Source organism: Daphnia pulicaria, chromosome 5 (genome assembly GCF_021234035.1).
Source record: "Daphnia pulicaria isolate SC F1-1A chromosome 5, SC_F0-13Bv2, whole genome shotgun sequence".
In the NCBI taxonomy this organism is placed as follows: domain Eukaryota; kingdom Metazoa; phylum Arthropoda; class Branchiopoda; order Diplostraca; family Daphniidae; genus Daphnia; species Daphnia pulicaria.
In genome coordinates, this window is record NC_060917.1 from 1,991,438 (window position 1) to 2,015,885 (window position 24,448).

Sequence of the window (24,448 nt, forward strand, 5' to 3'; positions counted from 1 at the left end):
ATGTACAATAGCAGCACTTCTATGCGGAGATTAGGCTTAAAGTGACAAAAGAAGGGCAAAGAAAGGACAACTTACGTTATAGACTGGTAGACAGATAGAGTCGATAAATCCTACTTGCATAGCAGGTAGCTGATCTTTCTTTTCTCGATCCATCATGTCCTGCGACCACAATGTAAAAGATATAGTGATGATTTTTAGGAACGAATTTGAATTTTTGATGAACTTACACTAGGAATTTTATTGTATTCCTTGCGCTCGATGTCACCCTGTTCAAAGAACTCGTTTGCAACCAAGTCGGCCACCTTCCACTGCACCTCCCACGGCTTGGTGATGGCCGCCACGTCGCACGCAGTCATCATCATGCCGCGCAACAGCTCCCGGTGACCATCCTGCCACCAATCGTACGACCGGTCCTCAACTAAATCAAAGAAGGCTTTTCGTTTCCTGAAAAGATGAAAGCCGTTTAATTATTGATCTAGCGAGTACATTGTCTTATATATTCTAGTCAACTCGGGATTGAAATGAGCACAAATGAGCTCCGAGCGGCGGATAGATGCAGGTCTCTTTTGTCAACGTTCAATAGAAATCCGGTCGGAGAAAGCATACAACCGTTCTACTTGGACGACTTCAATAACCTGTCTGAGCTATATGCTTGGCTGGGTGCAGAAAACAACGCCGTGCTTGAAAATCACTTCCAAAATTAGTCTACTTTTATGAGGTAACAGAGTAGGTTGACGATCATGATCCGACATTTTCGTCACTTTAATGTCTGTCAATTGGAATCAAAAGGAGTCGTCGACCTTTCAACCTTTCAACCATTCAACCTTTCCACCTTTCATGTCCTTTTGATTGCAGAACTGAATATCGAGTTAACAAATCTAGTTATAGTTGGGTAGGTTTTAACAGCAAGGGTAGGAACCGCAACTGATGACGATCTACAGTTTAGGTAATAATATGTTGGTTTCCAAGAGCGAGAGAGAGAGCGATAGAGATGGAATTATACACGTACTTGAAATAAACAGCCAAGTCGGTTGATATGATGGCTTCTTCCAGGACTTTGATGATTGCCTTATGCTCGTCCTTGGACACGTTGCTCAGTATCTGACAGCCCTGTGCGTCATCAAAGGAAAAAAAAAACGAAATGATATTAGGAATGAAAAGCATCGAGGAAACGAGATGTAAAAATAACTCTAATTGGCTTACCTGACTACTTAAAATCATGAGACATTGGTCGAAATGGTGCCTTTCCATCGTCGATGTAGAGTACAGCATTGCGAGCGACGATTTTGTTCTGAAACGGCAAAAATAGACAAATGGTGATGCCGTGTACGTCAAATTGCCTCGATTTATTAACTTACTGGATTTGAAAGGAATTATTGGTTCCCCTGTGGTCGAGATCGTGACACAAACAAGCCATTATTAGCGAAAGAACCTCGATTTCGCCCAAAATTTCCCACCATCGTGTTCCCTGTAAGTAAAGCATAAAGAAATCAGACCCAATGCGTCGATCAAATTCCGTGGCTTGCAACAAACGCGCCCGCATACAGAGCGCACACGAAAAAACGGAATCCGAATGTTACCGTCACGATGGCGAACATCATTTGAGCGACGTTAAAGGCGTGCCTCCAATTATGGTAAGTCACGTTGCGGTAGTTCTTCTTGACGCTCAACAGCCATCGACAGAGAACTTCGTAATCGATGTGAAATCTCTCGATCAAATCCAAATCTAGAAACATTCGCAGACAGGCCTGTTGGAAATTTAACAAGAAAATGCTGTTAGAGAAACAACGCAGTTCAGACAAGTTGACCTCGCCCCAGATAATAAGGGCTGGCAGCATAACGAGATACAAAACTCACCTTTAATGTTTCTTCGTCCTCCAAACTAAAGTCGTTGAAACGGTAGTCGTGCAGCCGATACGCTATGGCCGACGGGACGATGGCTTTCTGCAATAAACAAGACAACGAAACAGACGATCAAAATGGGCTCCTACAACAACAAGGACTCAATCAACAGCGCACTGACATCACCCTCCCAAATTTCGTTTCCTCTTTGACGTAACCACAACTCGACTTTTGGCTTTATGAAAAATGAAACAGAATAATATCCAGTAACAGTTTGTCCCCAATTTCAAAGCTATATTTTCCTATCGAGACGTCTTTGACTAGATAGGAACTAAGAGTAACTGCTCTGCGGTCGGTAGGTCACAAATCACTGTTCGGATGACACGACGGAAAGCTTCTGGGAAACAGTATGCTTCTTTGTTTTCACTAATGTTTTGTTTCGCTTGTTGCTTTAGCGGAGAACCAGCCACAACACTGGTGACTGTTTCCAATGCCGTACCCAATGAACCATTCTTCTTGCCAATTTAGTTTTAGTTTTTTTACCTTCAACTTGGATGCTTCTTCGACCGGTGCGGTAGCGTGATAGCTCAACACTTCGAGTATGACGCGCTGCTTATTTTCGGCCGCTATGGCTTTCTCGAACCTGAAGAAATTGAAAATAACCGTTGGGGCGGTGATACAAAATGATGCAACGTGGCAAAACTATTAGTTACATGTTGGTGTTGTAGATGCCCATGCCGCAAAAGATGGAGAAAGCTTCGACAAAGTTCTCGTCATTCTGGGTGAAGGGCAAGTTGTTGAATTTGTTGACTAACTGCGAGGCAAAAGGAAAAAAGTAATGTTATTTCGGAAGTAATTGCTGACGTTGTCGATAGAGGTTTGAATTTGTTACCTGAATGACGCCAATGGTGTGACCTTTGGAATTCTTGATTGGCATGCACAGAATGGTTTTGTGTTTGAAATCCTTCCCGTCGTCGACTGAACGATCGAAACGTTGATCCTCGTAGGCGTCCACTACATTCACTGTCTGGTGATTTCAAAAATTCAAATCCAATCAAAGTTCACTCGAGCCTGTTCCTCGCTTTTGTGCTTCTCTTTAAATGCTGTACCTCTGCGGTAGTTGCGACGTAGCTCGTGATGCCCACGTTAATCGGAAATCGACTTTCATTAGGACTGAAAGGAAACCAGGAGGTATGAAACAAAGGTGGATATTATCAAAATGGGATGAAAAATTGAAGAAAACAACAGACAGAAGAAAAATCTCATCCATCAAGTTTTCGAGAGAATAGGGAATCAGTTCCCGGAACTCCTGTCCCATCAATCGAACTTGAAAAACATCTCAATTTTGATAAATTGGATGTTGATCGAGCCTGTTGCTAGGTTGATATCCCCCAATATGTTGCTGAGCAGTGAAACATTAATTACCTAGTTCCAGGATTTTGCAGGTCCTCTTCGCTGGCTTTGGGATAATTGAATACACGGAAAAACGTTCCTTTCGACTCTTCGTGGACTAGTAATACCTGGACAGACAAAGATAATGAGGAAATCCGAGAAGCAGGATTGAGACAACCAAAAAGTTGGCCGGCCTGCCCACTACATCGACTAGTTCAGTCACGGTCGATATTATAGTACCTGGCAACGCTGACACTGAATCAGTGATTGCGTATGTGCTAAGATGCGGTCGACCACGGTCTCGGTCGTACTTTGCTCCTCAAAGACCATACGAGCTAAATCCAATAAAACCTGCCATTGTAAAATAGGAAGAAAAAGAAGAAGAAAAAACAAACAATTATTTCGATAAAAACACAATAGCAAAAACAATTCTACGGCCTTAAATTGCCGTAAAAGTTGATGGGCCGTGCGACCGTATATATGCGAAGCTTATTGCCCAATAAAAAGGGCACGCTCTTATCAAAATAATACCGCACTTCTAAAGGCCAATTACAGTTTATAAGTACCACTTTCTTTGATGACTCGGATCAAAGAGATTTAATACACTGGAACAATGACGTTCAAGAACATTCCTTAAAGCTAAGTTAAAAACGAAAACAATTTGACGGGGAGTCACGATCGAAACTCGAGGCTACGCACAAAACAAAAGATAATGCGCTCAAAGTCGTACCTGATTGCGCTTAATTTCTAATTGGCTGCGCTCGTAGAGTTGCGCGTTTTTGAGACCAATGCCGCAGAACTGGAGATAGCCGGCGAACACCTGGCTATCGTGAGTCGTAAACGTGGCTTCGTTATCTCCCTGTTTGTTGATGACTTGGGCGACTCCAATGACTTCGTTATTCGAGTCTTTGATGGGCAGACAGAGCATTGAGCGTGTGTGATAGCCGGTCTTGGCATCCACTTTATGATTGAAGCGTTCGTCCTGGGCAATATCAGAGAAAACAGGTCGTAAACAAACATTATCCGGCATCAAAGCGTTAGGCACAGCACTAAGTAAACACAATCAAGTAATATAGCTGGAAAGGGATAGCTCTAGACGAGACCTACTTTGTATGCATCAGGTATGTTGACTGCTTCGCCACTTTGAGCTACGTAGCCCACAATTCCGGATCCCCACGGGATGTGAATTTCTTCCTTTTTTTCCATTTCCTTCAAAGTGGATTGAGAACAGACGTCGAAAAGTTTGGAAACGAGGCAGCGCGAATCGGACCCTCGTTCACCCTGCACCAGGAATAGTGAACATCGATCCGCTTTCGTCAGGATGCTGACATTCTGTTCGTCCAAGAGCAAAGACAAAATAGAAAATGTAGTCGTTACATAAAACATGAAAGCAATCAATAGCCAACGAGAAAGAAGACATGAACCCATTCAATATTGGACGACAGGGAACAGCGTGTATAATTTGAAACTCGTTCTCCATAAAACTTATATATTCTTGGAAAGAAAACATTGGAAAGATCAACAACTTTGCAATATGCTGTATGGCCCATGCTTTAGAATTGACTTTTAAAATAATCATAAAAGTACCGAGAACTATTTTTATATGGTTCGGTTGCCACCAAACTCTATAAGTATAGGCTGGGATTCAAATGTCATATTAGATTGAGGATGGCATGTGACCTTTTTACGTCTTCTTCTTTGAAAATTCCGTTTGGCCTTTAATTTACCTGGAGAATTTTGTGGCATAGGCTACGCACATCCAGGTCGTTGCAAATGTCTTTCACCAGTTCGAAGATGATCTCTTTCTCGTCGAGTGATTTGAGCTCGTTCCGATTCCGCCGGAACGGTTTAATTGTGCTGTTGATGAGGGCGTGTGTCTCTTCGCTGGTCGTTTGGGTCAGGAACGTCACCGTGCCTTCGACGTTGGTAACCAGCGGTCGGAGCAGACCTCCCTTCTCAAATTCGTGAGCAGAAATCTTGCGAACGGGAGTCGCAATCCCAGTTTTCCCATTGTTGCCCAGTTGCAGTTGTTGGCCACTAGGCGAAATCGTGTCCGTTTCGGCAGCTGATGCCCCTGCACTGGGGAGTGAATGCGACACCAGCCATTCGTCGATCATCGGCCGAGTGGCTTTCCTGCACAATACAATGGACACATTCATTTAATAATGTTGTATGCACAAAGAAATGACGGACGTGAAAATCAATAACTAACACTTGGGTTTCACAGATGTTGAATCCTTGAAGTCTCAAACACTAACGAATAACGTGATTATGAAAAATAAGCCGCAAAGATGATACATTGCTGATTGATGTCAGGTGCGCATGAATAGACTTGCATTAAAATTGAGATCATGCCAGTGAATTCCAATGGCCACCAAGGGAAAATTCACGTGTTTTTCGTGCAGTGAAAGTGAAAAATAAAGCGATAAACAAGCACGCAAGAGAAAAGGAACGTGACTAACGGGCACCCCAATCTCCTTTGAAATGGTTCTTGTTATTTCGTTTTCAAGGAAAATCCAGACTAAATCGTTAGATAGGAAGAAAATAACTGTCAATCATTCTGACACTTTTTCTGTCTCTTGTTCAATCGTTCTAATCGGAGAAAGTTATTTAAAAGAGTGTAGCGCCCAGTGTAATGGGAACTGAGCAAGTGTGCTGCCAGCTCTAGGACCAATGATCATTTCAGACTCGACCAGACAGGTAGAAATCATTTAGCATAGCACTCAAAATATTGCTTCATTTTTTAAGCCAACTTGGAGTGCCCGACAATCGATCTCTCTCTCTCTCTCTGCCTCCAGCAAACCTATTATTCATCAAGCCCTGGAAACGGAGAAAAATAAAAACAAACAAAAAAGAAAAAACGCAAGAAGAAAAAAGCTTATGGACCTTTTTCCATCAAGTAGAAATGATTGAACATCTATAGCCGTACCAAGAATTCACGGCGCAAATAAATACGTATAGTCCCGTGTTCATTCGTTTTGACTATTTCTGTGTTATCTGCCAAGGGATTTCCGGTCGGTTTCAAATCAAATTTATAAATGCACAAAAATATTTCTTATCTTGCCAAAGGAAGCTAGAACAAAACTATCTAGTGCGCAAATTAAAACAAGACAAACGAATGTGTGCAGCATTAGTCGACAGTTGATTAGTGACAAGTTTAACTCCCCCCTTGGTGATTATAAGCGACGAACTAAAAAAATAAAAATAAAAATATACCGCCTAGCAAACTCGTCAAGTGCTCTTATAACACCGTCTGAATACCTTATGAACGCCCCGATCCACGATGCAGAATGGGATCCGTGAAACAGGCTTTTAATTCAGTACAGGCAAGTTGGCAATGCCGTTTTTCGCTTCCAGGAGAATGCAGAATTCTTTTTTCTTCATTCTTTCGTTCATCTATTTATTTTTTTGCATCAAAGCGAGACAATGATGAATAGTAGAAACGCTCGCGTGACTCGATTTTGAACTTTCGATCGCGTGAATTGAAAATACACGATCCGTCCTTTTCACAAATTCCACACAGACATCGTTACACAGAGTTGGTGGTACTAGCGGCAGCAAAGTATATACGTACACGTGTCGTAAATGCACAGATATTTCTGTTTTGTTTCTGTCTGGTATTGTGCTATATTTTAAGGGGGTGGGGCGAAATCGACGGGCCAAAGACTAACGGCAAAATCCACTCGGCGAAATCGGGAGACATCCGCGAACATATAACAACCCTCGCAAAAAATACGTCGCATAAAGCCACCAAAGAAATAACTTTGTCGCATCGGCAGATAAACAAGAAGTAGAAAAACGTAAGGATGTAGAGCCGCCCATGACCGGAGACCGTGTCTCGCATAAGTACACACATTTCCGTTGCTCGCCCACCAACTCAATCGACCGAGTGACCGACGTAAAGGGCAAAAAAGATTACACCATCACTGCAGTGTGTGTGTACTCTGCTCTGTCTACACCAATAGGTAATAGTGTAGTGAGTGTAGTGCGCCATCCTTTTTGGGCAGTCTCCCAAGAGCAATTCCAACAATCTGGATAGAACGACGACGACTACTAAGAGCAGCAAAGGATTGCGTATGCGACAAGGATGCACAAGGACGAGGCAACAGAAGCGGGTCACACGAGCAAAGTTGCTGCTGTCGTCTCACTCAATCAGGCTGTGTGTCAACAGAAAAGCTCGGCAGTATAAACATTCCATTCTTTTTGGTACAACACACACACACACACAATGCCATTTATACACAACGTGACTGACCGCTAATCAACCCCGAACGCCCAAAAGATAAGCGGGGTTGGGGGGGAAAAATAGATTTACTGCCACCAACCTGAGAAAGTAGTCGAGACAAAAGTTGGGGTGTTCGTCGAGCCAAGACTCGACGCGGAGCCATTCCGGGTCGTTGATCCAAGTTTCCCGATCTCTTTCGCGCTCTTCGTTCCATCTTCTCACGTCCCACTCGCCGCTGGATTGGTCGCCGTGATCGCGGTAGCCGGCGGAACCGGGGGCGCCAGCCCCTCCTGTAGATGTTGCCGGTGCCAGTACGGATGATCCGGCTGATCCGGTGATGCCACAATAGGAAGAATAATAACCTGCTGCTGAAGTGTGAAGGTTAGCCCCCGTAGGCGCCGGCGTCGACGGAGTTTGCGAAAGACCGACGTGATATTCACTCGAATTGGCTTTCGTCAGCTCGGCCGTTGCTCGCGACGAATCCTCTCCACCGCGCGAAGCTGCTGCTCCTGTTTCGTCATGAAAAATAAAAATAAGAACCAAAAAAATGAAAACCAAAAGAAAACTTGAATGAATGAATAATGCACAAGACTTGTTATTTGATTTCGCAGAGTTTCCGTTCGCCACATTTTAGATTCAACGCCACCACGACTCACTAACTTTCTTGGCTCGCAGGATTGTGAATTCAAGATGAGTTGGACCATCGCCATAAAACGAGGAGATCCACAGCGGGAATTAAAAATGGGGAGGTGGAAAAACGAATATACCCAACAACCACGTCCACCAACTTCACCAGACTTCACAGGCGCACTTGGCAGTTTAGAAAAAAAAAAGTATTCTGACAAGACACGAAAAAAGGCGAACTCTTTGTGGATATTTTCAGATATTCCATACGCACCAAGCTAATATTAGCGATCGCACAGTGTTGGAAGTATTTTTTTTTCCAGCCCGTGATCCGCTACACAAGAAGATTTGAAACGCGGTAAAATGGAATCACGCCAGATTTTTATTTTGTTCTTATCTGGAAAGAGACGTAAAACAAATGCGAAGAAGAAATAGGCGCATCAGAAATGAAAAAGGGGCGAAGAAAGGGCAAACAATTTGTTCATTAAAATATGAACGCTCGACTTTGATTCATCGCTCCCGATCACTCTCGTATATACTTTCTGGCGACAGCATTCATCGGCGAGGGTCCATCCGTGAACGAGTCGCATCCCCGCAATGGCGCGGAATGTACCCGGCTTTAGTCTTAGTGCGTCAAATGGAACAAAAGATTGCAGCAAAAGAAAGGGAGGAAAAATCTAACGATCAAAAACTGGCTCGCGAGATTTTGGCTGAGGAAGGAACTGCCAGGGCAGTCCAACACAATGCAACATATCATCTTACGGCGTCAATAATGGGATTGAAACGGGACGCGGAAACGGTTGAGGTTCGTTAAGGGCAAAGATGGCTGCCTTTTGATCAAAACGGGACAAAATGGGGATCGTCGAATAGGAAAGAAAGGCGCGTGATCGTGGAAAAGAATCTCGCAGCCTCAGCATCTGATAGATCAAAAAGTTAATCGATCGTCGCGGGTTCTTGCAGCTCAGTATCTTGGTCTGGCAGACTGCTAAAGGGGGGAAGTCTGCGTGACCGATTCTTGTTGTTATTTGTGCCACCCCGTCCCCGTAAAGATGCTTAACAACCACGGCGCATCAATTGGAGAATAAAATGGGGCGTTGTCTTTCGATTGTTAGGCCGTGACTTGTTATAATCCCCACTCGATTTCGAGTATTAAGAGACAATAAATGGGCGAACAACAAAAAGTGATTTGCAATCGTGTCTAGCACAGCGGGCGACCGATTGCAAAAGGGAAAAAATGACACGAATAGGTTTTTTGACGTCATCCGACACAGTAATGATTTGTTTCGCTCGTGTTGTCTAGTCTAGTCTGGCTTGGCTTTTTTGTTGTTGTTGTTGTTGTCCACAAGGTACCGGATCGTTATTCTGACGTGCCGTTTTTACTCCGTCAAACGCTGACGAGCGAACTGGCAGCAATACACACGTACACACAAACACGCGTCATTCACTCAATTGGGTCAAAATGGAGCGAGAAAGAAAAGACCCGTCATTACGTCTACTGCCAGTTCAACCGGCCTTGACTCTCTATCTCCTCCTCTTCTTGAAGGTTTTTTTTCTTCTTTCTTTCTTCTTTTCATTCCATTCTCTTTCCTTTCTCGGTTTCTTTCTTTTTCTTCTTCTTCTTCTCTGACGATCTTTTCTTTCTTTTTTAGCTGGGTTACATTCCTTCCTTCCCGAGGCTTTGGCGCTAGAACACGATCTCTTTTCCAGATAATGAACAAACGCAGCTTTTCAGCTTTTCTCCATCGCTGACTACTTACTACTACTACTCTGCCTTTTGCTGCGAAGGTGGTCCGTTTTTACCATCGTCTTTGATTTTTTCTCTCTCTCCCGTGTTGCACTTTCGCTCTGCTTGACAACCGACATTCATACTAGACACACTACTACTGTACAGAAAGATGGCAGGGCTAGCTAAAAAAAAAAAAATCGTGACCGACCAGTCGCCTCTCTGGGTTTCTTCCCTCAGTGATGTACTTTGGACATTTCCACCTGTGAGAGTTCATTCTTCTCTTTTGGATGCGCGTCTGCCGCTCCGACGGACTTGGCTATTGTTTCGTGCAGTCGCTACAGCAGCGACAATACAAAAACTATTACAAAACAAAATATCTACAATGGAAAATAATGAACCAAGAGCAAAAACAAATTATGCGCATGATTCAAAAACAAAAAAGAATGAATAAATTTAAACAAATAGAATGCTGCTTACAATTTTGAAGGGAAAAGGTTCTCTCGGTTAAAACTTGTAAACAAACAACAATAAAATAATAATAAATAAATGCTCTTACTGTAAAAGTGCAGTTCAAAAGTCAGTGGACGACAAAAGGGATGCGAACAGAAAAAAAAGAAAAGGCGACCAGTCGAACCTCGAGGTCGAATGGTTGTGATGTGTTCGTACTCTGCGCGCTCACACTCTAACTGGTCTGGGCGAGCGAGCTGCAACCTCCTCAGCTGGACACGGGTTCTCGTTCAATTACGACGTGTTTACGCTCGTTATACAACACAAGGCGCTCTCCAAAGGGGGGTTGTGTTTACTTATAAAAATTCGTTTAATGAGCTGACAGGATGCGCCCCCATCATCATCAATTTCGGCGTAAATGTGTTGTGAAAAAGGCTAAAGTCAAACACAATTTCGCGTCAAGGAGTGAAGGAGCGAGGGGCCAAACAAAGTTTTAAAATAGGAAAACGTCGGCAAACATTTCCCTTGCACGCCTCCACGAGATACCGGGACAGACAATTTGAACGACAAGATGAATAACGTTGGATGGCACCAGTGACGGGCTAAAGGAGTTGCGTCAACCGCTCGTCATCCCAAACAGGCATAATAGACTATGCAGGTTTTTATTACATAATCACCCGTTAACAAGGCTCCATTCTGTTTATTCTCCGCCTTTATGAATGGGACGTAAGCAACGGGTTGGTGAACGAAAGAAACTGAATAAAATCAAAGTCAAACTAATTGATTACTGAGCCAGCGGAGATGATCGAACGCAAGTCCAAGGCTGAAAAGCGAATCGTGGAGAACTCTCGGTGCCACCCAAAACTTCCTGTCTAGAGAACAAGCGATCATGGCAGAAGTATAGACGGATGGACGGACGGAATGACAGAGGGCCACGGTAACGGGATATACAGAATTCAAACATTTTTGAAAAATGTATTCTTTTACAAGTGTTTTCGATTACAGCCAGCGGGCCCATGTCCGACCGTATCGCGTTACGTTCCACAGTTTTGGCATTTGAGTTACACTCGAGTTGAAAGTCAAGTAGATGACTCGCAACTTGATTCTTGAACTGATATATATGCACGCGAACCCCGGAGACAGCGGTGCCACTCGCTGGTATAGTGGTTTCTAATATGGACAGTTGGAGAAAGCTTTGAACATTTTTCATGTCACTAGAATTAGCCGAGTGCAAAGAGTGGGACGACGCAAAGAGTAAGTGAAAGAGACGTGGGGGTAAAAGGATGTTTTTCCCCCCTTTCTGCAGCAGCAGCCTCCAAAAAAAGTGGTCCAACTTCTTTTCTCTTTCTCCAACCATTGGTCGTTCCGCAACGGCTCGTCTCGGCATTGTAAATCTAGTCAGTTGCGCAGTCAAACACTTTTGCCACAAACGGCTTCGTCGAGACGAAAAGCGAAAAAAAGAAAAAGTTTGGACACGGAATAGGCTCGAGTGGTCGAGGGTCGAACCACTTGCAGTGTACATGTAGAGAAAAAAAAGGGGAAAAAAAATTCGTGAACGACCCAAAACTTTTTAGCAGAGAGTCAAGTAAGTCGAAAAAGAAAATACTTGCACCCGTCTGGTCAACAGACACACACACAAAAACAAGAAAATAAATAAAAGCCTTTTAGGGTCTTTTCCACTTGGTACAGCAGACTCGTTCTACCCAAATAGATGAATAAAGCGAAGAGAGCTTAAAAAACACTGGACGTTCAAATTGCTTTGCGTTTAGGTTTTGGTCGAAAGGGACAAGGAGTGGAAGGAAAGACGAAAAAAAATTGTGTGATTCGACTTGTTGATGCGTCCAATGTCAAAAAACCCAAACGCCAGAGATCGTGTGCACGAAAAAAAAAGAAGGAAAAAATAAAGAGCTAGTGGTGCTTATCCCACGTTTGAGCAGGGAAGAAAAGGGCAGAAACCTGGCCGTCGTCGTTGTCGTTGTCTAGTGCGCAAATAAGGCGACAGAAAGTCGTCCGGTTTAACGAGAATCGTGCGGATCCCATCCAAGTGCCCATAGACGGAATGCCAAAGCAATAAAACGCTTTGCAGCATTATCGCACTCGACCAAGCGGCGACCGCTGATGACGTTATTTCCAAAAGAAAAGAAGAAAATAATAATCATCATAATAATAATAACAAGGTTCAATACAGTGATGGCAGCTGCCCTTGCCCACTTCCCGTTTGTTAAATCGAAATTCGCGGTAAACGGAAACCCTACGCACCAGTCACAGTGAAATTATGAAATCTACTCAATTATGTTTTGAGTTATCATTTCTAGTCGATGAAAAAAGATTAAATCGGCGTGAAAAATGCGATTTCTTCAAGCTGAAAATAGAGGAGAATTTCCGTGATTGCCATTTGCATTTTGTCGTGGAAATGGCGTCAATTCAACCAGTTTCTTCCATTTCAATCGTGTGAACGGTTAAAGCCGGAGGGACGACGAATTATAAAAATTCAACGCGGAAAACTCGACGGGACATTTCATTCTAAATCAAATGACAAAACTTTCACAAATATTGTTTTCTCGTCGCTGTTGTTTTTACATCTATACTGTGGGGGGTCATCTATATATACAAAGGAGCAGATTTTTCAACTTTGATTTACAAGAGAGCGAACGCAATTTGACATTGTCCGCGCAATCTTCTGAGAGTTGATGCGGACGCTTTTTGAGGTTCCCTTTTTTCCCACGTTCGAATGGTTGATTCCTTTACGCTGGCAAGGCTCGCATGTCTGGCGTCTATGAAATATTCATCACGAGACGGAGAGTCCCGGCACGTGGATGCTTTATAGCGGCCCGGAGGAAATTGACGCGTGTCCAACCGCAGACACACAAGGACATCAGTACCCAGTTCTTCGAACAGGAAAATCGGACGCACTTTCAGACGCGAGAGCACCTGAGAAAAAACCGGTGATCGTCAATGGGACAACAAAGTCTTCTGTGTGTTCGCAAAGAGATAAGACGGCCTTCCTACCAAATAATCCCATTCTAGCTGAGCTCAAGGTTTACCGAGAAAGAAAAAGAAAAGAGCATCAACAATCCAGTGGCCGCACTGGGAAGGAAAACCTGTTTTTTCGGTTGTTGCGCTGAAATACGTCGGCGTCGGCGTTGTGAAATTCTCGTAAATTACTTGAAAACGGCTGTCATCTCAATCGTTGCCGGTGACGTTGATTCAATAACGCCGGCCCTGATTTCGTACGGTCCAACTCCTAGTGGGGTTCATAAACAATTCCAAAAGTACCGTGAAATTGTCGCAGGGATATTCCTGCACTCTGGGCGTTTCAAATTTCTTCATTTCACGTGATTGGGAAACGTTTCAATTGCTGGGATGAAAGAAAAATCAAATAAAAGAAATCTCTTGGCGAGGAAAAATGGGCTGGCCAGATTTTGTTTGAAACTCTGTGGTGCGTAATGGAATCGCCAGGGTCTATAATATATGTCGCCTGATGTCTTTCCGCACGGTGAAACGCACTGTGTCCCAGTTATAGCATCACAGGCCGTTTGGCCACGTGTAACAGCAAATAAAAGTGCGTCGTACGGTACTTTCTTCGTAGCTTCTTTTTTTTTCTTGTCGAAAAGCTATTATTGAAGAATTCTCAAAAGCCAATGAACGCGGCTCGGTTCCGAGTCACGGACAATCGGACCGAGCCGAGGAAAAAGTGAGAGCAAAAGAGTGGAGGGGGCTGGATTGAGCGCGTGGGCGCGTTCAACCGAGATAACCAGACCCAAACTCCCTCCGCTTCCATACGGCCAATAGCCGAGGAAATGAGATATCGAGAATGAAGTCGTGTTAAAAAAAAAATAAAGTAAAATAGCCGGCCGGACAAGAAAAGAAGGGAGAATGGGCGACGTTTGAAGAAAAACAAATATTCTAGAAAATGAACGAAAATGAACGAAAAAGGGAGAATACACGGAGAAATAGAAAAAAAGGGCGAACGAGAGAAAGCACGGTCCTCTGTTCAGTAAGTCAAAAGCGTCGCGTGTAATATCTAGCGCCTATCTTGAATCCATAGATCCCCGGGATGCACTATCAAGGGATCAACTCAAGCGAGTGGGAGGGAATAAGACCGACGATGAAGATGCGTCACAAAGAAAAGGGCGGAGAGCAGAGAGAGAATAAAATAATAAATGTGACGAAAACTATATGTATGTATTAAAAAAAAAAAAACGTAAACAGTAGATTGAACTGCAGACTATGAACTCTCTCGAGTCTCGTTCAAACTGTCCCGAGGTTCAGTTAGGGGAGGAGGAGAATGAGATAGGGAGCGCAGGGAAAGATAAAAAGATGATTTTTTTTTTCAAAAAACATCAACGAGAAAAAGTTACTTATTCGTGTTCGAACAAAAGATTCTAAATCAGTTCCCACCACGAAAGATTATATTATTTTTAGTCGTTAATTCACGACATTAAAACCAAAAATTCGCGCTAGTTTATCCGATGAAACTAGTATAAAAGGGAATAATAATAATATTTAAAGTTCGTCATTAAGACATTCTCGGAATCGTCCACGTGACACTCGTTCATCCCACCACGGACTTGGAAGATACCGGTTGACTTAATCAAGTCTCAGCCGTCTGACTGGGAATACGGAAACGGCCACGAAAAAGAATACTTGAATCAGGTCGGGCAACGAATCCACAACTGCATGTTAAATGCTGTCCGTTTTCCCGTATTGGAAAGTTTCGAAGAGAATTTGCATTGACCCGTTCAAGTTTAAGGCAGAAATCTTGTGTAGAACTCCGCAGAGTGATTCAATTAAGGAGGAAAAACATATGCAAATCAATTAAAAAAATAATTGGAAAATTGTCGAACCGGTCCCCTTGGATCGACCGGTTGACATCCTGCAGAAAAACCTTCCACAATCAATAAAAACAACAATAGAAACCGTACAAGGTTTCTGAAAATTGAATCCCAGGCAAATAGGGAAATTGACCAAGAAATCCACGAAAATCAACAAGAAAGAAAAGCCCAAAAGTTGACTCAGAGTTGGTGAAACGAGAGACACAATAACCGGACAAGAATCATTTGAAAAAATAAAACTACGATAAATGAAATCAGAGCTACAGCTACCAGTTTCTTCTTGATGTGTTGTTGTGAGGCTTTTATTGCCCCACGCTCTACGCACCAAGAGTTCGCTTCCTCATCTGATGATCCTGTCTTTCTTTTTTTTGGTTACCGGAGCTTACACGTGCGGTGTCAATGTACGACGCAATACGTTATTTCGCTAGAGGCCGACTGAGACTTGTGAGATGGAGAAAATAAATTAAAAAAGTAAAGCCGATGATCGGTCCTTTGCGTTTTGCCTCTAAGCGATGCACACACGAAAGAGGCAAGGGAGCAAAAATGGGTTCGATCCTGCTGCAGGGATCGACAACAGAAAAATAAAAAATTGAAATAATAATAACGCAAGTTTACCGTTGCCGTCTCTCTTGCGCGCCGATATTGATTTTATTTCGAACCTTGAAACCTTATTAAAAAATTTAAACGCCAGAAAGAGAGAGAGAGGGCAAAGTCAGAGAGGAAGGAAACAATTTGAGCGAATGACTCTGATCATCGTTGTATATACTACGGCTCGCACAGTGTACGTATCAGCTACAACCAGAGTAACAGTTGACGCAACTACTCTTTGCTGGGACCCTTTTTTTCTGTCCCCCTGTATGCCTCGACACAAAAGACCTACTGCATATACAATGCGAGTGGCTACTTTATTATTACGTAGTCTCTTCTCCCCTTTATTCTTTTCTTCTTTCTTCTGGCTCCTTGTTCTCTCTCTTTCCACCGGACGGCAATCGACTGGCGTCATTCTGCCGCTTCCCTTTTCCTGACTTCCGCTTTATGTATGTAATACTGGATCGCTTCTAACTCGGATCCGGCACTTTCAATAAATCTACTCCAACAAGGACGATGCCCCGGCGCGGAGCCAGTCATCTGCCACGACAACGGCAGACATTCTGCCCGATCTCCTCCATATCTCCTCATTTTCCATGGCCTTTTTCATTTCTTTTCTTCCATTTTATTTTCAAAACCCATTTGGGGACTGGCCCGTTTCTAAATAGCGCCCCCCAAAGCTGCAAGAGAGGGAACCCAGCGACTACTGCCACGCCATTATAATACAGAAAACGCTTTGATAATATCCTTGGGAGCAAAGTAAAGCGAAGGCGAATCCTCTCCCGCTTGAGATGGATCGCCCCCTAGGCGAAGTTGACATCGGCATCGTTTCACAGAGAGCCGTTTTCCACATGATGGAAAGCTATAAACAAAACAAGTCGTTTTATTCAGAGTTAAAATGCCAGAAGAAAAGAGAAAAAGAAAAACGGCTTTCTATTCTCTCGGCGGTCGGGAGAGACAATCCCCACGGCCGATAACACGAGAGAAAAAGAAGACAAATTCAACACAGCCTATGTATACTATGAACGAACGAAACGGTGTACCAGGAATTCCTTTTGGTTCCAACATTTCTTTTTCCTCTAGAAAAGATTTCAACAGTCTCTTGTTTTGGCTTCTGTCTTCTTTTGCTGGTCGTTAATGTCAGTGAAAAGGAGACAGCGAGAGAAAGAGAGAGAGACAGTAAAGGCTTTTTACAATCAAAACATTCCACAAGAGGAGGTGATAGGCGGGTAACAACGGCAATGGGATCGGCTGTGTATAGCCCGATTCGGTTCGATCCGGTCTCCGTTGCAGCAGCTACTACTACTGTAACAAATCGACAGCTCGATACGATAGCCATATGACCGTGACCGGAGACGTTCGACATGGAATTGAATAGCAAAGACGACGAATAATAGACGGAGCCAGAGAATAGTTTAAGAGTCCCATAAAAATCCAAGAGAAACTGGTAATTGTAGCCGTTTGTCGACTTGATTCGATACACAAGTACGTGTAGGAGGAAATGAAAAGCAACGTCCGATATGGGCCGACGGCACAAGGGAACCTTGAACGACGGCCGTAGACGCCAGATAAGGGGGGCGAGTGAGAGCGTGACAGAATGGAAAAAACGGTCAGACACGGGGAGAAATAAAAGGGGAAAATGGGAGAGAGACTGGAATAGACGGCGACAATCCGGCACGGCCGAGAGGTGGGCTGGATGGAGCCATAAGCTATTTCTGTTCGCTCTTCCTACATCCACACTTCTTTCTCGACTGGCAAGAGCCCCCCGTAAACCTGAACGCCATGGCATATAGTTGTGCATATGTATGCTCAGAAGGGCTGGGGGAGAGCCTTTGCTTCATCTGCCGTCAACAGGGCCTTTTTCTACAGATTGAGCATGTCAGATTGGGCGGGGAAGGAAACGGGGACGCGACTTTGCCCGTCACAAACAGACCAGAGAGAGCCGAGGCAATAAGGCGGCGCCCCCCACACCCAAAGGAAATCCCGCCGCTCCACAATCGCATAAGATACGGGAGGGGCGAATAGTTTGACTTGAACTCGATCCAACTCGATGAGAAAATTGCCTCGTCAAAAGAAATGTACTGCACACACTGCAATTTTGAATGGAAAAATAAAATAAAAACGACAACATAGATTGTATTCAGTCCGTGAGCAACTAAATCTGTCGGCCGAGTTATGGAGTCCACGTTAACTACGGGTCATGCAGTCTGTTTGTTAACCCCACGTAATAAGATCCGGTCACTACTGTTAAAGCAGCGGCGAAACCAAAAGGAGTCACAAGAAATGACGCAACAAGAAATAAATTAAAACAAAAAACGAATTGCGGGGGAAAGATAATCAGCAGCAAAGAGGAAAAAGATATGGGACCCCGCCGCCTCCTCCACCGTTCGAACAGCCAACGAAGCCCAAACGGGCCAGACGTGCAAGGCACTCTATTCGTTTGTCGCCGCTTCAATCTTTTTACATTTTGGCGTGAAGAGCTTAGCTAACATCAACTGCACCTCCTCCCCCGCCTTGTTGTTGTTGTCGGGAAAAAAGCCTTGAGAAGACAAAACAAACCTTCACGTCAGACAACCTTCGACGGCAGCCATCGGAGAGACCGGCGGGTCGTTGTCTGATGTACCGTAGTCTCCCACCGTAGGGTAGAAAAGTGCATAAGAGAAACGAGAGCCGTGACCGAGAAAAAACGGGAGCCGATAACCGACGGGCACGCCCTCGCGATGAAAGAAAAAATTCCGGGCGAGTTCAAAGCCAACCGACGACCTTGGCTCATAAGAAAAATTCCATCACTCGTCGCGTGCAACACCGACAAGCGCAGACTTTTTGAGCGCGCATCAATTTTATCAAAAGAAAATGTTTCCCGTCGTCTTTTGTATTCCAAGTTGGAGGAGGCGAGAGACATCCACACCCACACTTAATTAACAAGAAAACGTATAATCCGGCCCTGTATTAAAAGCTTCGCGTTAATGGGTAATGATGCTTCCGCAAGGCGGACGGGACGGGGGGGTTGGCTCGTGAAATCGCATCACAGAGACTGGCGGCTATTGATTGAACGACTTCCGCCATTTACACGGCACCTCTTCTTCTTCTATCCGACTGGCGGGCGCATATTGCATTAATGATGGAAGGTAAATTAGCAAGGCATGGAACCGGTCAAGATAATGAAAAGTAAAGCGAGTAAAAGGGGACTGATGGAAAAGCGTTTCGAGCCTACAGTTCAGAGTTCCGGCACGTTTATCGGAAGGATCTCGTCTGTTGAACTCGGGTAGTATAGTACTTGCTGCCAACATTCATATCGCTAGGGAACGAGGCAGCTAGAAAAGATGAGAGTATGTGTGCATGTTTTCCCCTACTCTAACGACGTCGTCGCTTGGTAAAAGAGCGGCTGAGCTGCAAAACTCGTGCATCACTGCTCGACGCTGGCTGCTGCTTCTCCTTCTCTCTCTCTCTCTCTAACGCAGAGAGCTATGGCACGAAAAGAAATCGATCGTTTTCTTCTTCTTCTTCCCCTCCATCTCTCTCCTCTTTCCTCTTCTTCACTCGCGCACGCATTCCGTGAGCACCAGCCCAGAAAGGAAAACATGTCATCCATCGTAGCCAACGTCCGTTGTCGTAGAAAGAAGAAAAACTCTTCGACGCTTCAAAAGTTTCAACTTTGCTCCGTCAAATTCGAGAAATAAATTCTCCCCACCAAAAAAGCGCAAGACGTCACATTGTTTCTGAATTCAATGTGGTCTCATTATCAAGACGAGCGGGTGTAGGCGAAAAAGGTCCGATAGGAATAATAACAGGAGGAAAAGTTGAAATTAAAAAAGAAATAAAAAGTCTATTGCCAGGCGCTTTTGTCCGTTCGTCGCTTTTCATCTAATAAATTTGCATGTCGTAGACTGCTGCAGACAGAATTAGCTCAGTCGACACATTCGGGATCCTGTTTCTCAAGTTGGTGGAGCGCACACACAAGATCCCCCTGTGTGTGTGTAGGAAGAGAACGACAACGATTGAAAAAGAAGAATAAACTCGGCGATCGATCGCTAGCGTATAACCAATGAGACAGGAGCTGGAACGTGATAACATCCACGTATATACACACACACACAATGTCGGCCTATAACGTAGGGAAACCAGAGAGAGAAAGAGGGCGATAAGAAGTAAAAATAAATAAAAAATAAAAACAGGAGAGCCAACAAAGAGAGAAATACAATAGAAACCGGGTGTTCTGGTTATCATCATCGGGAGCTCTTGTATCTCTCCAAGACCAAGTGTGAATAAGAGTTTCCTCTCTCTCTACATTGGCAACGACGATTTTGTTGGGTTGAAAGAAAACAGGATTCAGTAATTCATTCAGTTGCGGTTTGTGATGAGATTATATTGCTATCTCAGTCGATGTATCAATGTGTTTTCTCGGAAAAGAACCGTGTCCATTAGAATCCAGTCCGTTCCCTATCCCAAGAAGAAAAGACTGGATGACAACAGTGACGAAGAGGAGTATAAACAACAACAACAACAACAACAACACTGTGGAATAAAAGAATGAACAGGGGAAGGTGGGAAGATTCTGTTTCATCCGTTCCAACGAGAAGGGGAATGAAACTCGAAACGTTGGCATGAGCAAAAAGGAAATTGTTACGTACGTTTATCCAGTCCAAAGTAGCACATGGTTTGACCCATGGCTGACCGCCACCAAAACTCATTCGGCCCACTGGTTAGCTGAGAGAAGCATGACCGGCGCTTTTTCTTATAATCCATCCACAAAAATGTGTATTGTGAAATAACGGAATACACACCCCCGGTACAGTTCAGCGATTCCGGAGCACAAGTTTCGTTTATGGTTATTACGATTGCCTCTCTACTTGATCCGGAGAGAGCCTATCGATCGATTGTTGGGCAGTCACGCGACTACACCCAACATTTCCCAAAATATTCGACACTACACCACCACCAAAAGTTCAGTGCGCAATATACTCAAGCGGCAAGCGTCCACAATAACAGAGGAAGGGTTTCACAAAGTTTCCATCTGTCCGTTCCGGGATCCTTTCGTCTGACCACAAATCAGAGAGTCAAAATCTAACCGCCTAGAAAACAGCTGTGGATATTTATCGTGCTTCACTTCCGCCGTGTTTCCCCCTTACTCCCTTGTAATTTCTATCTTTTTTTTTCTATTTCACTTCATTTGATTTGTCGAACTTGTGATTTTTGGGGTCGAGCAGAGTGTTCCAGCGCGTGGTGAATCCGTTATTTTTTATTTAAAATTCAAACAAAAATAATTTGTGAAAAAAAATAAATAAAAACAAATCAAAATGATCTTTTCTTTTCTTTCTCGTTTTGAAGGATGAGTAGACACGGATCGGATCACATTGTCACGTTGTGGCCGCTGGGGGGGAAGTCTTGTGTGCCTTAGCTGGTCGTTGGCTGGGCTTGGCGGCTGGACGTCATCGTATCATCTGTCACGATGATGACGCAAACTGGAAATCACACATTCCTGCCACCGACAGCATGACAAGCACGACACTACTCCACCAACACTTGCGGCCATCCCCGTAGGTTTTCGCATCGATTTGTCATTTCTTTTCGGACACAAACGAAATCAAATCCTTCCTCATTCCACACACACACACAAAAGAAAAACGCACTCTTATTTTTGTATTTTTCTGGTTTTGTTTCGAACGTTCCGGGTCTTGTAATTTATAGATTCGGTTCCGCCTAGTGGCTCACATCATTATAGCGTATAAATACATGAAACCAAACCCCGGCAGCGCGTTTCGAAAATTCACGATAGCGGTCGCTGTGGTAACGGTCGTTGGCAGTACAAGCTGAGCGATCGATCACGCAACCGGCACAATAGTATCACCGAGCCAAGAGGAAACTGCGGCTGCAACTACAACTGTAACGACGTTGCTGGATGTCGTCTGGTCAAGTAGCCGGTATAACAACGGGCGCGAGAGTAAGAATATGGACGAAGTTGATGACTCAAGAGAGCGTCGCATGTGACGACGACAAATGAAAAAAATCGCAAACGGAAATTCTCCCAGAGATTGAAAGCTTTCCATCTACTACCAACACTGCTGCTGCTGCTGAGTCTGCCTGCTGACAACGCTGTTTTTATCCATCCATGCAGCTTTCCGTCCGGCCATCCATCCATCAATTTGTGTGCAGCCAGAGTCAGCGTGAGAGACGGAGGAGAGAAATCTTCTTCTTGTGAAAAGGGTTTTTCGTTGGCAAAGACCGGCAGAAAGGCCATTCACTTCGACAACAACACCACCACACGCACTTGAACCGAAAACCAACAAGAAGAAACGCACATGTCGGCTGCGTGACCGAGTCTCTACTTCTTTCTAAACCAAAAGGCCAAAGGCCTTTTCTTCTCCTTTTCGTTTTGGCTTTGCCTTTTCGCACTCGGCTCAGTTTACAACGACCGATAGCCTCACGGACGGCCAACGCACGCAACGCACAATCATCCGAGTTGCAGACAAGATAATTGCGCTGATGAGTTCACCGCGATGGGATCGTGTGAAGGTGGACAACCTCGAAACTATTTCGCAAACAAAAAAAGAACAGGGGGAAGAAGAAATTCCCGACAACACACGCACCGTCCGGGAGAACAACAAAAAGAAGTTCCGCACGCAGGGCAACAACAACAACAACAACTGAAGAACAAAAAAATGTTGGCGGAATTGATATTCCCGGGTTTGGAAAAACAACAAAAAATAACAAAATGGTTAGAGATGCGATGCCGTGCGTGTTGACTGCACGGCGGTCGCTTTCTGTCTGACGTGCCGGTCTCCCAATGTGTACGTGTGTGTGTGTGTGCTCCTTTTTCCCTTCTCTCTCCTAACTTTACTCGGTTGATGCTGGTTCATTGGCCGGCCGTCCCGCGGCTCTGTCAGCGCACACAGTGAAATAACAAAACAAAAACTGAGAACAACCAGCCAACAAAATATCTCCCGAATGAACGAAGTAGAGAAGAAGAAGAAGAAGAAAATAAGATAAAAGGAAAATAAGAAAGACGCACTCCTCCCCCTCTCTCAAAGCCCCTCTTTCCAGACCGGCAGAGAGAGAGAACGGATCGCCCTTGACGGCCAGCTGTTGTTATATGCCTCCTTCTCCCTTCGTGTGTGTGTCTCTAGAACTCTTTTTCTTCTCACTTTTTCTTTTCATTTCCCACGTCTATTTTAGCGCTCGCACTCTTGCGTGTGTGGCTTAAAACATAAAATTACTTAATGAAATGAAACAGTTATCGATAATGACCGGCCAGAAAACCGTTCCCTTCCCGACGACGTCATGTGGCCTATCTTTTCAAAATGTGTTATGTAAAGGTAGAGTGGAAATTCGGACAGAGACGAGCAATAAATCATTAGTTTAATCTACAGGAAAACGCAACAGCGATGAAGCTGTTTTTTTAAATGTTTTTATAACGAAAACGAATTCCACGACAAATTATTTGACGTACATTATAAAAATCAACGATAAATACAATCAAAGGTCGTCCAGTCCGCACCTTCCCTGTTTTTTTAACCATTTCACCAGTTGCATTTTCTTTTTGACAAAAAAGGTGCGTTCGAGTACTCTATAACTTTTGGACTTTGTCCTTAACCTACCAGTGATCATTAGCTTTCCAGTTTGCAACCAAACTTGTGCTTTTTAATTACAGACTTTTGATAGCCGCTGCCAACTTGACGTCGAGCGGCCGCAATGACAAGTTGCACACGCTGAATCAATCCAAACTTCCCGACATCCGCAATCCTGCTCTATAAACTTTCGTTTTATCATTTCCTTTAAAAAGCCCATTCTAAAAGTTGAATGACGTCTCGCTGATATTAAACTTTTGGGCGATTCATTTCGATTGAAAACCGAGGGAAACAAGAGACCCCCACTCCTTTCATCCTCCTTTCCCGCAAGCAAAAATCCGTGTTTGTCTCATGTCCAAACTTTTAGATTCTAGATGATTCAACTTGACTGGCACACACCCACAAAATGTCACAACCGCTTCCACGACGATTCACTCCCATCGTCGCACAACATACACAACAATTTCAATGAAAAATATTAATAATTTAATCTAAACAAAACACACACAAACCGGTTAGAACTGATTGTTATCACGCTCTTACATCATCTGCCTTGTGTACACACAACGAAATGCGAGTCGCAGTTTGTTCGAACGAGGCCTCGCTCCATTCCGAATCGAAAAAATGCCAACTGACGTCGCATCCATGACCAAGTTCGTCACGTTCGCCGGCACTAATCAAGCCAATTCGTGAGAAATGACATTTCGTGCCGTTTTCTGGCGACCAGCAGACTCTCTTCGCCTATAGCCATCATGTGGCGACAACAATTTGTTCTAGCTGCTGAGACTGTGACTTGTTTTTCTCATTGCCGTGAAGACGCGCCTTGATGATCTACAACGTGCCACACAATGCAATTCACGATTCTCTTTTTGCTGTTGTTCCATTTTCGCTCCTTTTACAGGCGCATCCGTGATCCACTAGGGGGGCTGCTCGCGCTGGTTTTTCGGCTATTGCTCGTGACTCCCTTTTTCTTTGTCCCCCCCCCCCCCAAACTCTGGTGGCTACTGTTGTACACTCCCGTTTACTGTATAAACTTCATTTCATGTTATATGCCTGTGTGTGCTGCTGCTGTTCCCGCCGACAGGAAAAAGGCAGACAGACCAGTCAGTCTGTCTGAATGTCTGTCTTATCTGTCAGGATATGTCTTGTCTCTTTGTTTCTGCTCTTGGCCGGCCCTCCTCCTCCCTCATCTTTCATTCCCCAC

At 44.2% G+C, this 24,448-nt stretch overlaps 2 protein-coding genes across 8 annotated transcripts in view; both read right to left on the reverse strand.

The window, feature by feature from the left end:
• LOC124341273 (probable endochitinase) overlaps nucleotides 1-24,448 on the reverse strand; it is a 168,064-nt gene that overhangs the window by 24,240 nt on the left and 119,376 nt on the right. The window lies entirely within an intron of this gene.
• LOC124340828 (dual 3',5'-cyclic-AMP and -GMP phosphodiesterase 11-like) overlaps nucleotides 1-24,448 on the reverse strand; it is a 38,330-nt gene that overhangs the window by 1,346 nt on the left and 12,536 nt on the right. For 3 of the 6 annotated variants that reach the window (XM_046793538.1, XM_046793541.1, XM_046793536.1), the window contains exons 3-19: nucleotides 7,560-7,968; nucleotides 4,962-5,367; nucleotides 4,342-4,566; nucleotides 3,965-4,216; nucleotides 3,475-3,585; nucleotides 3,268-3,362; nucleotides 2,952-3,027; nucleotides 2,735-2,869; nucleotides 2,556-2,656; nucleotides 2,386-2,485; nucleotides 1,858-1,944; nucleotides 1,581-1,748; nucleotides 1,359-1,468; nucleotides 1,204-1,291; nucleotides 1,010-1,110; nucleotides 228-444; nucleotides 76-159 (exon numbers count right to left, since the gene is read on the reverse strand). In XM_046793538.1, coding sequence (XP_046649494.1) covers nucleotides 76-159; nucleotides 228-444; nucleotides 1,010-1,110; nucleotides 1,204-1,291; nucleotides 1,359-1,468; nucleotides 1,581-1,748; nucleotides 1,858-1,944; nucleotides 2,386-2,485; nucleotides 2,556-2,656; nucleotides 2,735-2,869; nucleotides 2,952-3,027; nucleotides 3,268-3,362; nucleotides 3,475-3,585; nucleotides 3,965-4,216; nucleotides 4,342-4,566; nucleotides 4,962-5,367; nucleotides 7,560-7,968 — 2,765 coding nt within the window. Of the gene's footprint in view, nucleotides 1-75; nucleotides 160-227; nucleotides 445-1,009; nucleotides 1,111-1,203; nucleotides 1,292-1,358; nucleotides 1,469-1,580; nucleotides 1,749-1,857; nucleotides 1,945-2,385; nucleotides 2,486-2,555; nucleotides 2,657-2,734; nucleotides 2,870-2,951; nucleotides 3,028-3,267; nucleotides 3,363-3,474; nucleotides 3,586-3,964; nucleotides 4,217-4,341; nucleotides 4,567-4,961; nucleotides 5,368-7,559; nucleotides 7,969-8,051; nucleotides 8,435-20,310; nucleotides 20,931-24,448 lie in introns of those variants that run through there. The other 3 variants (XM_046793540.1, XM_046793539.1, XM_046793537.1) reach the window with 3 other exon arrangements.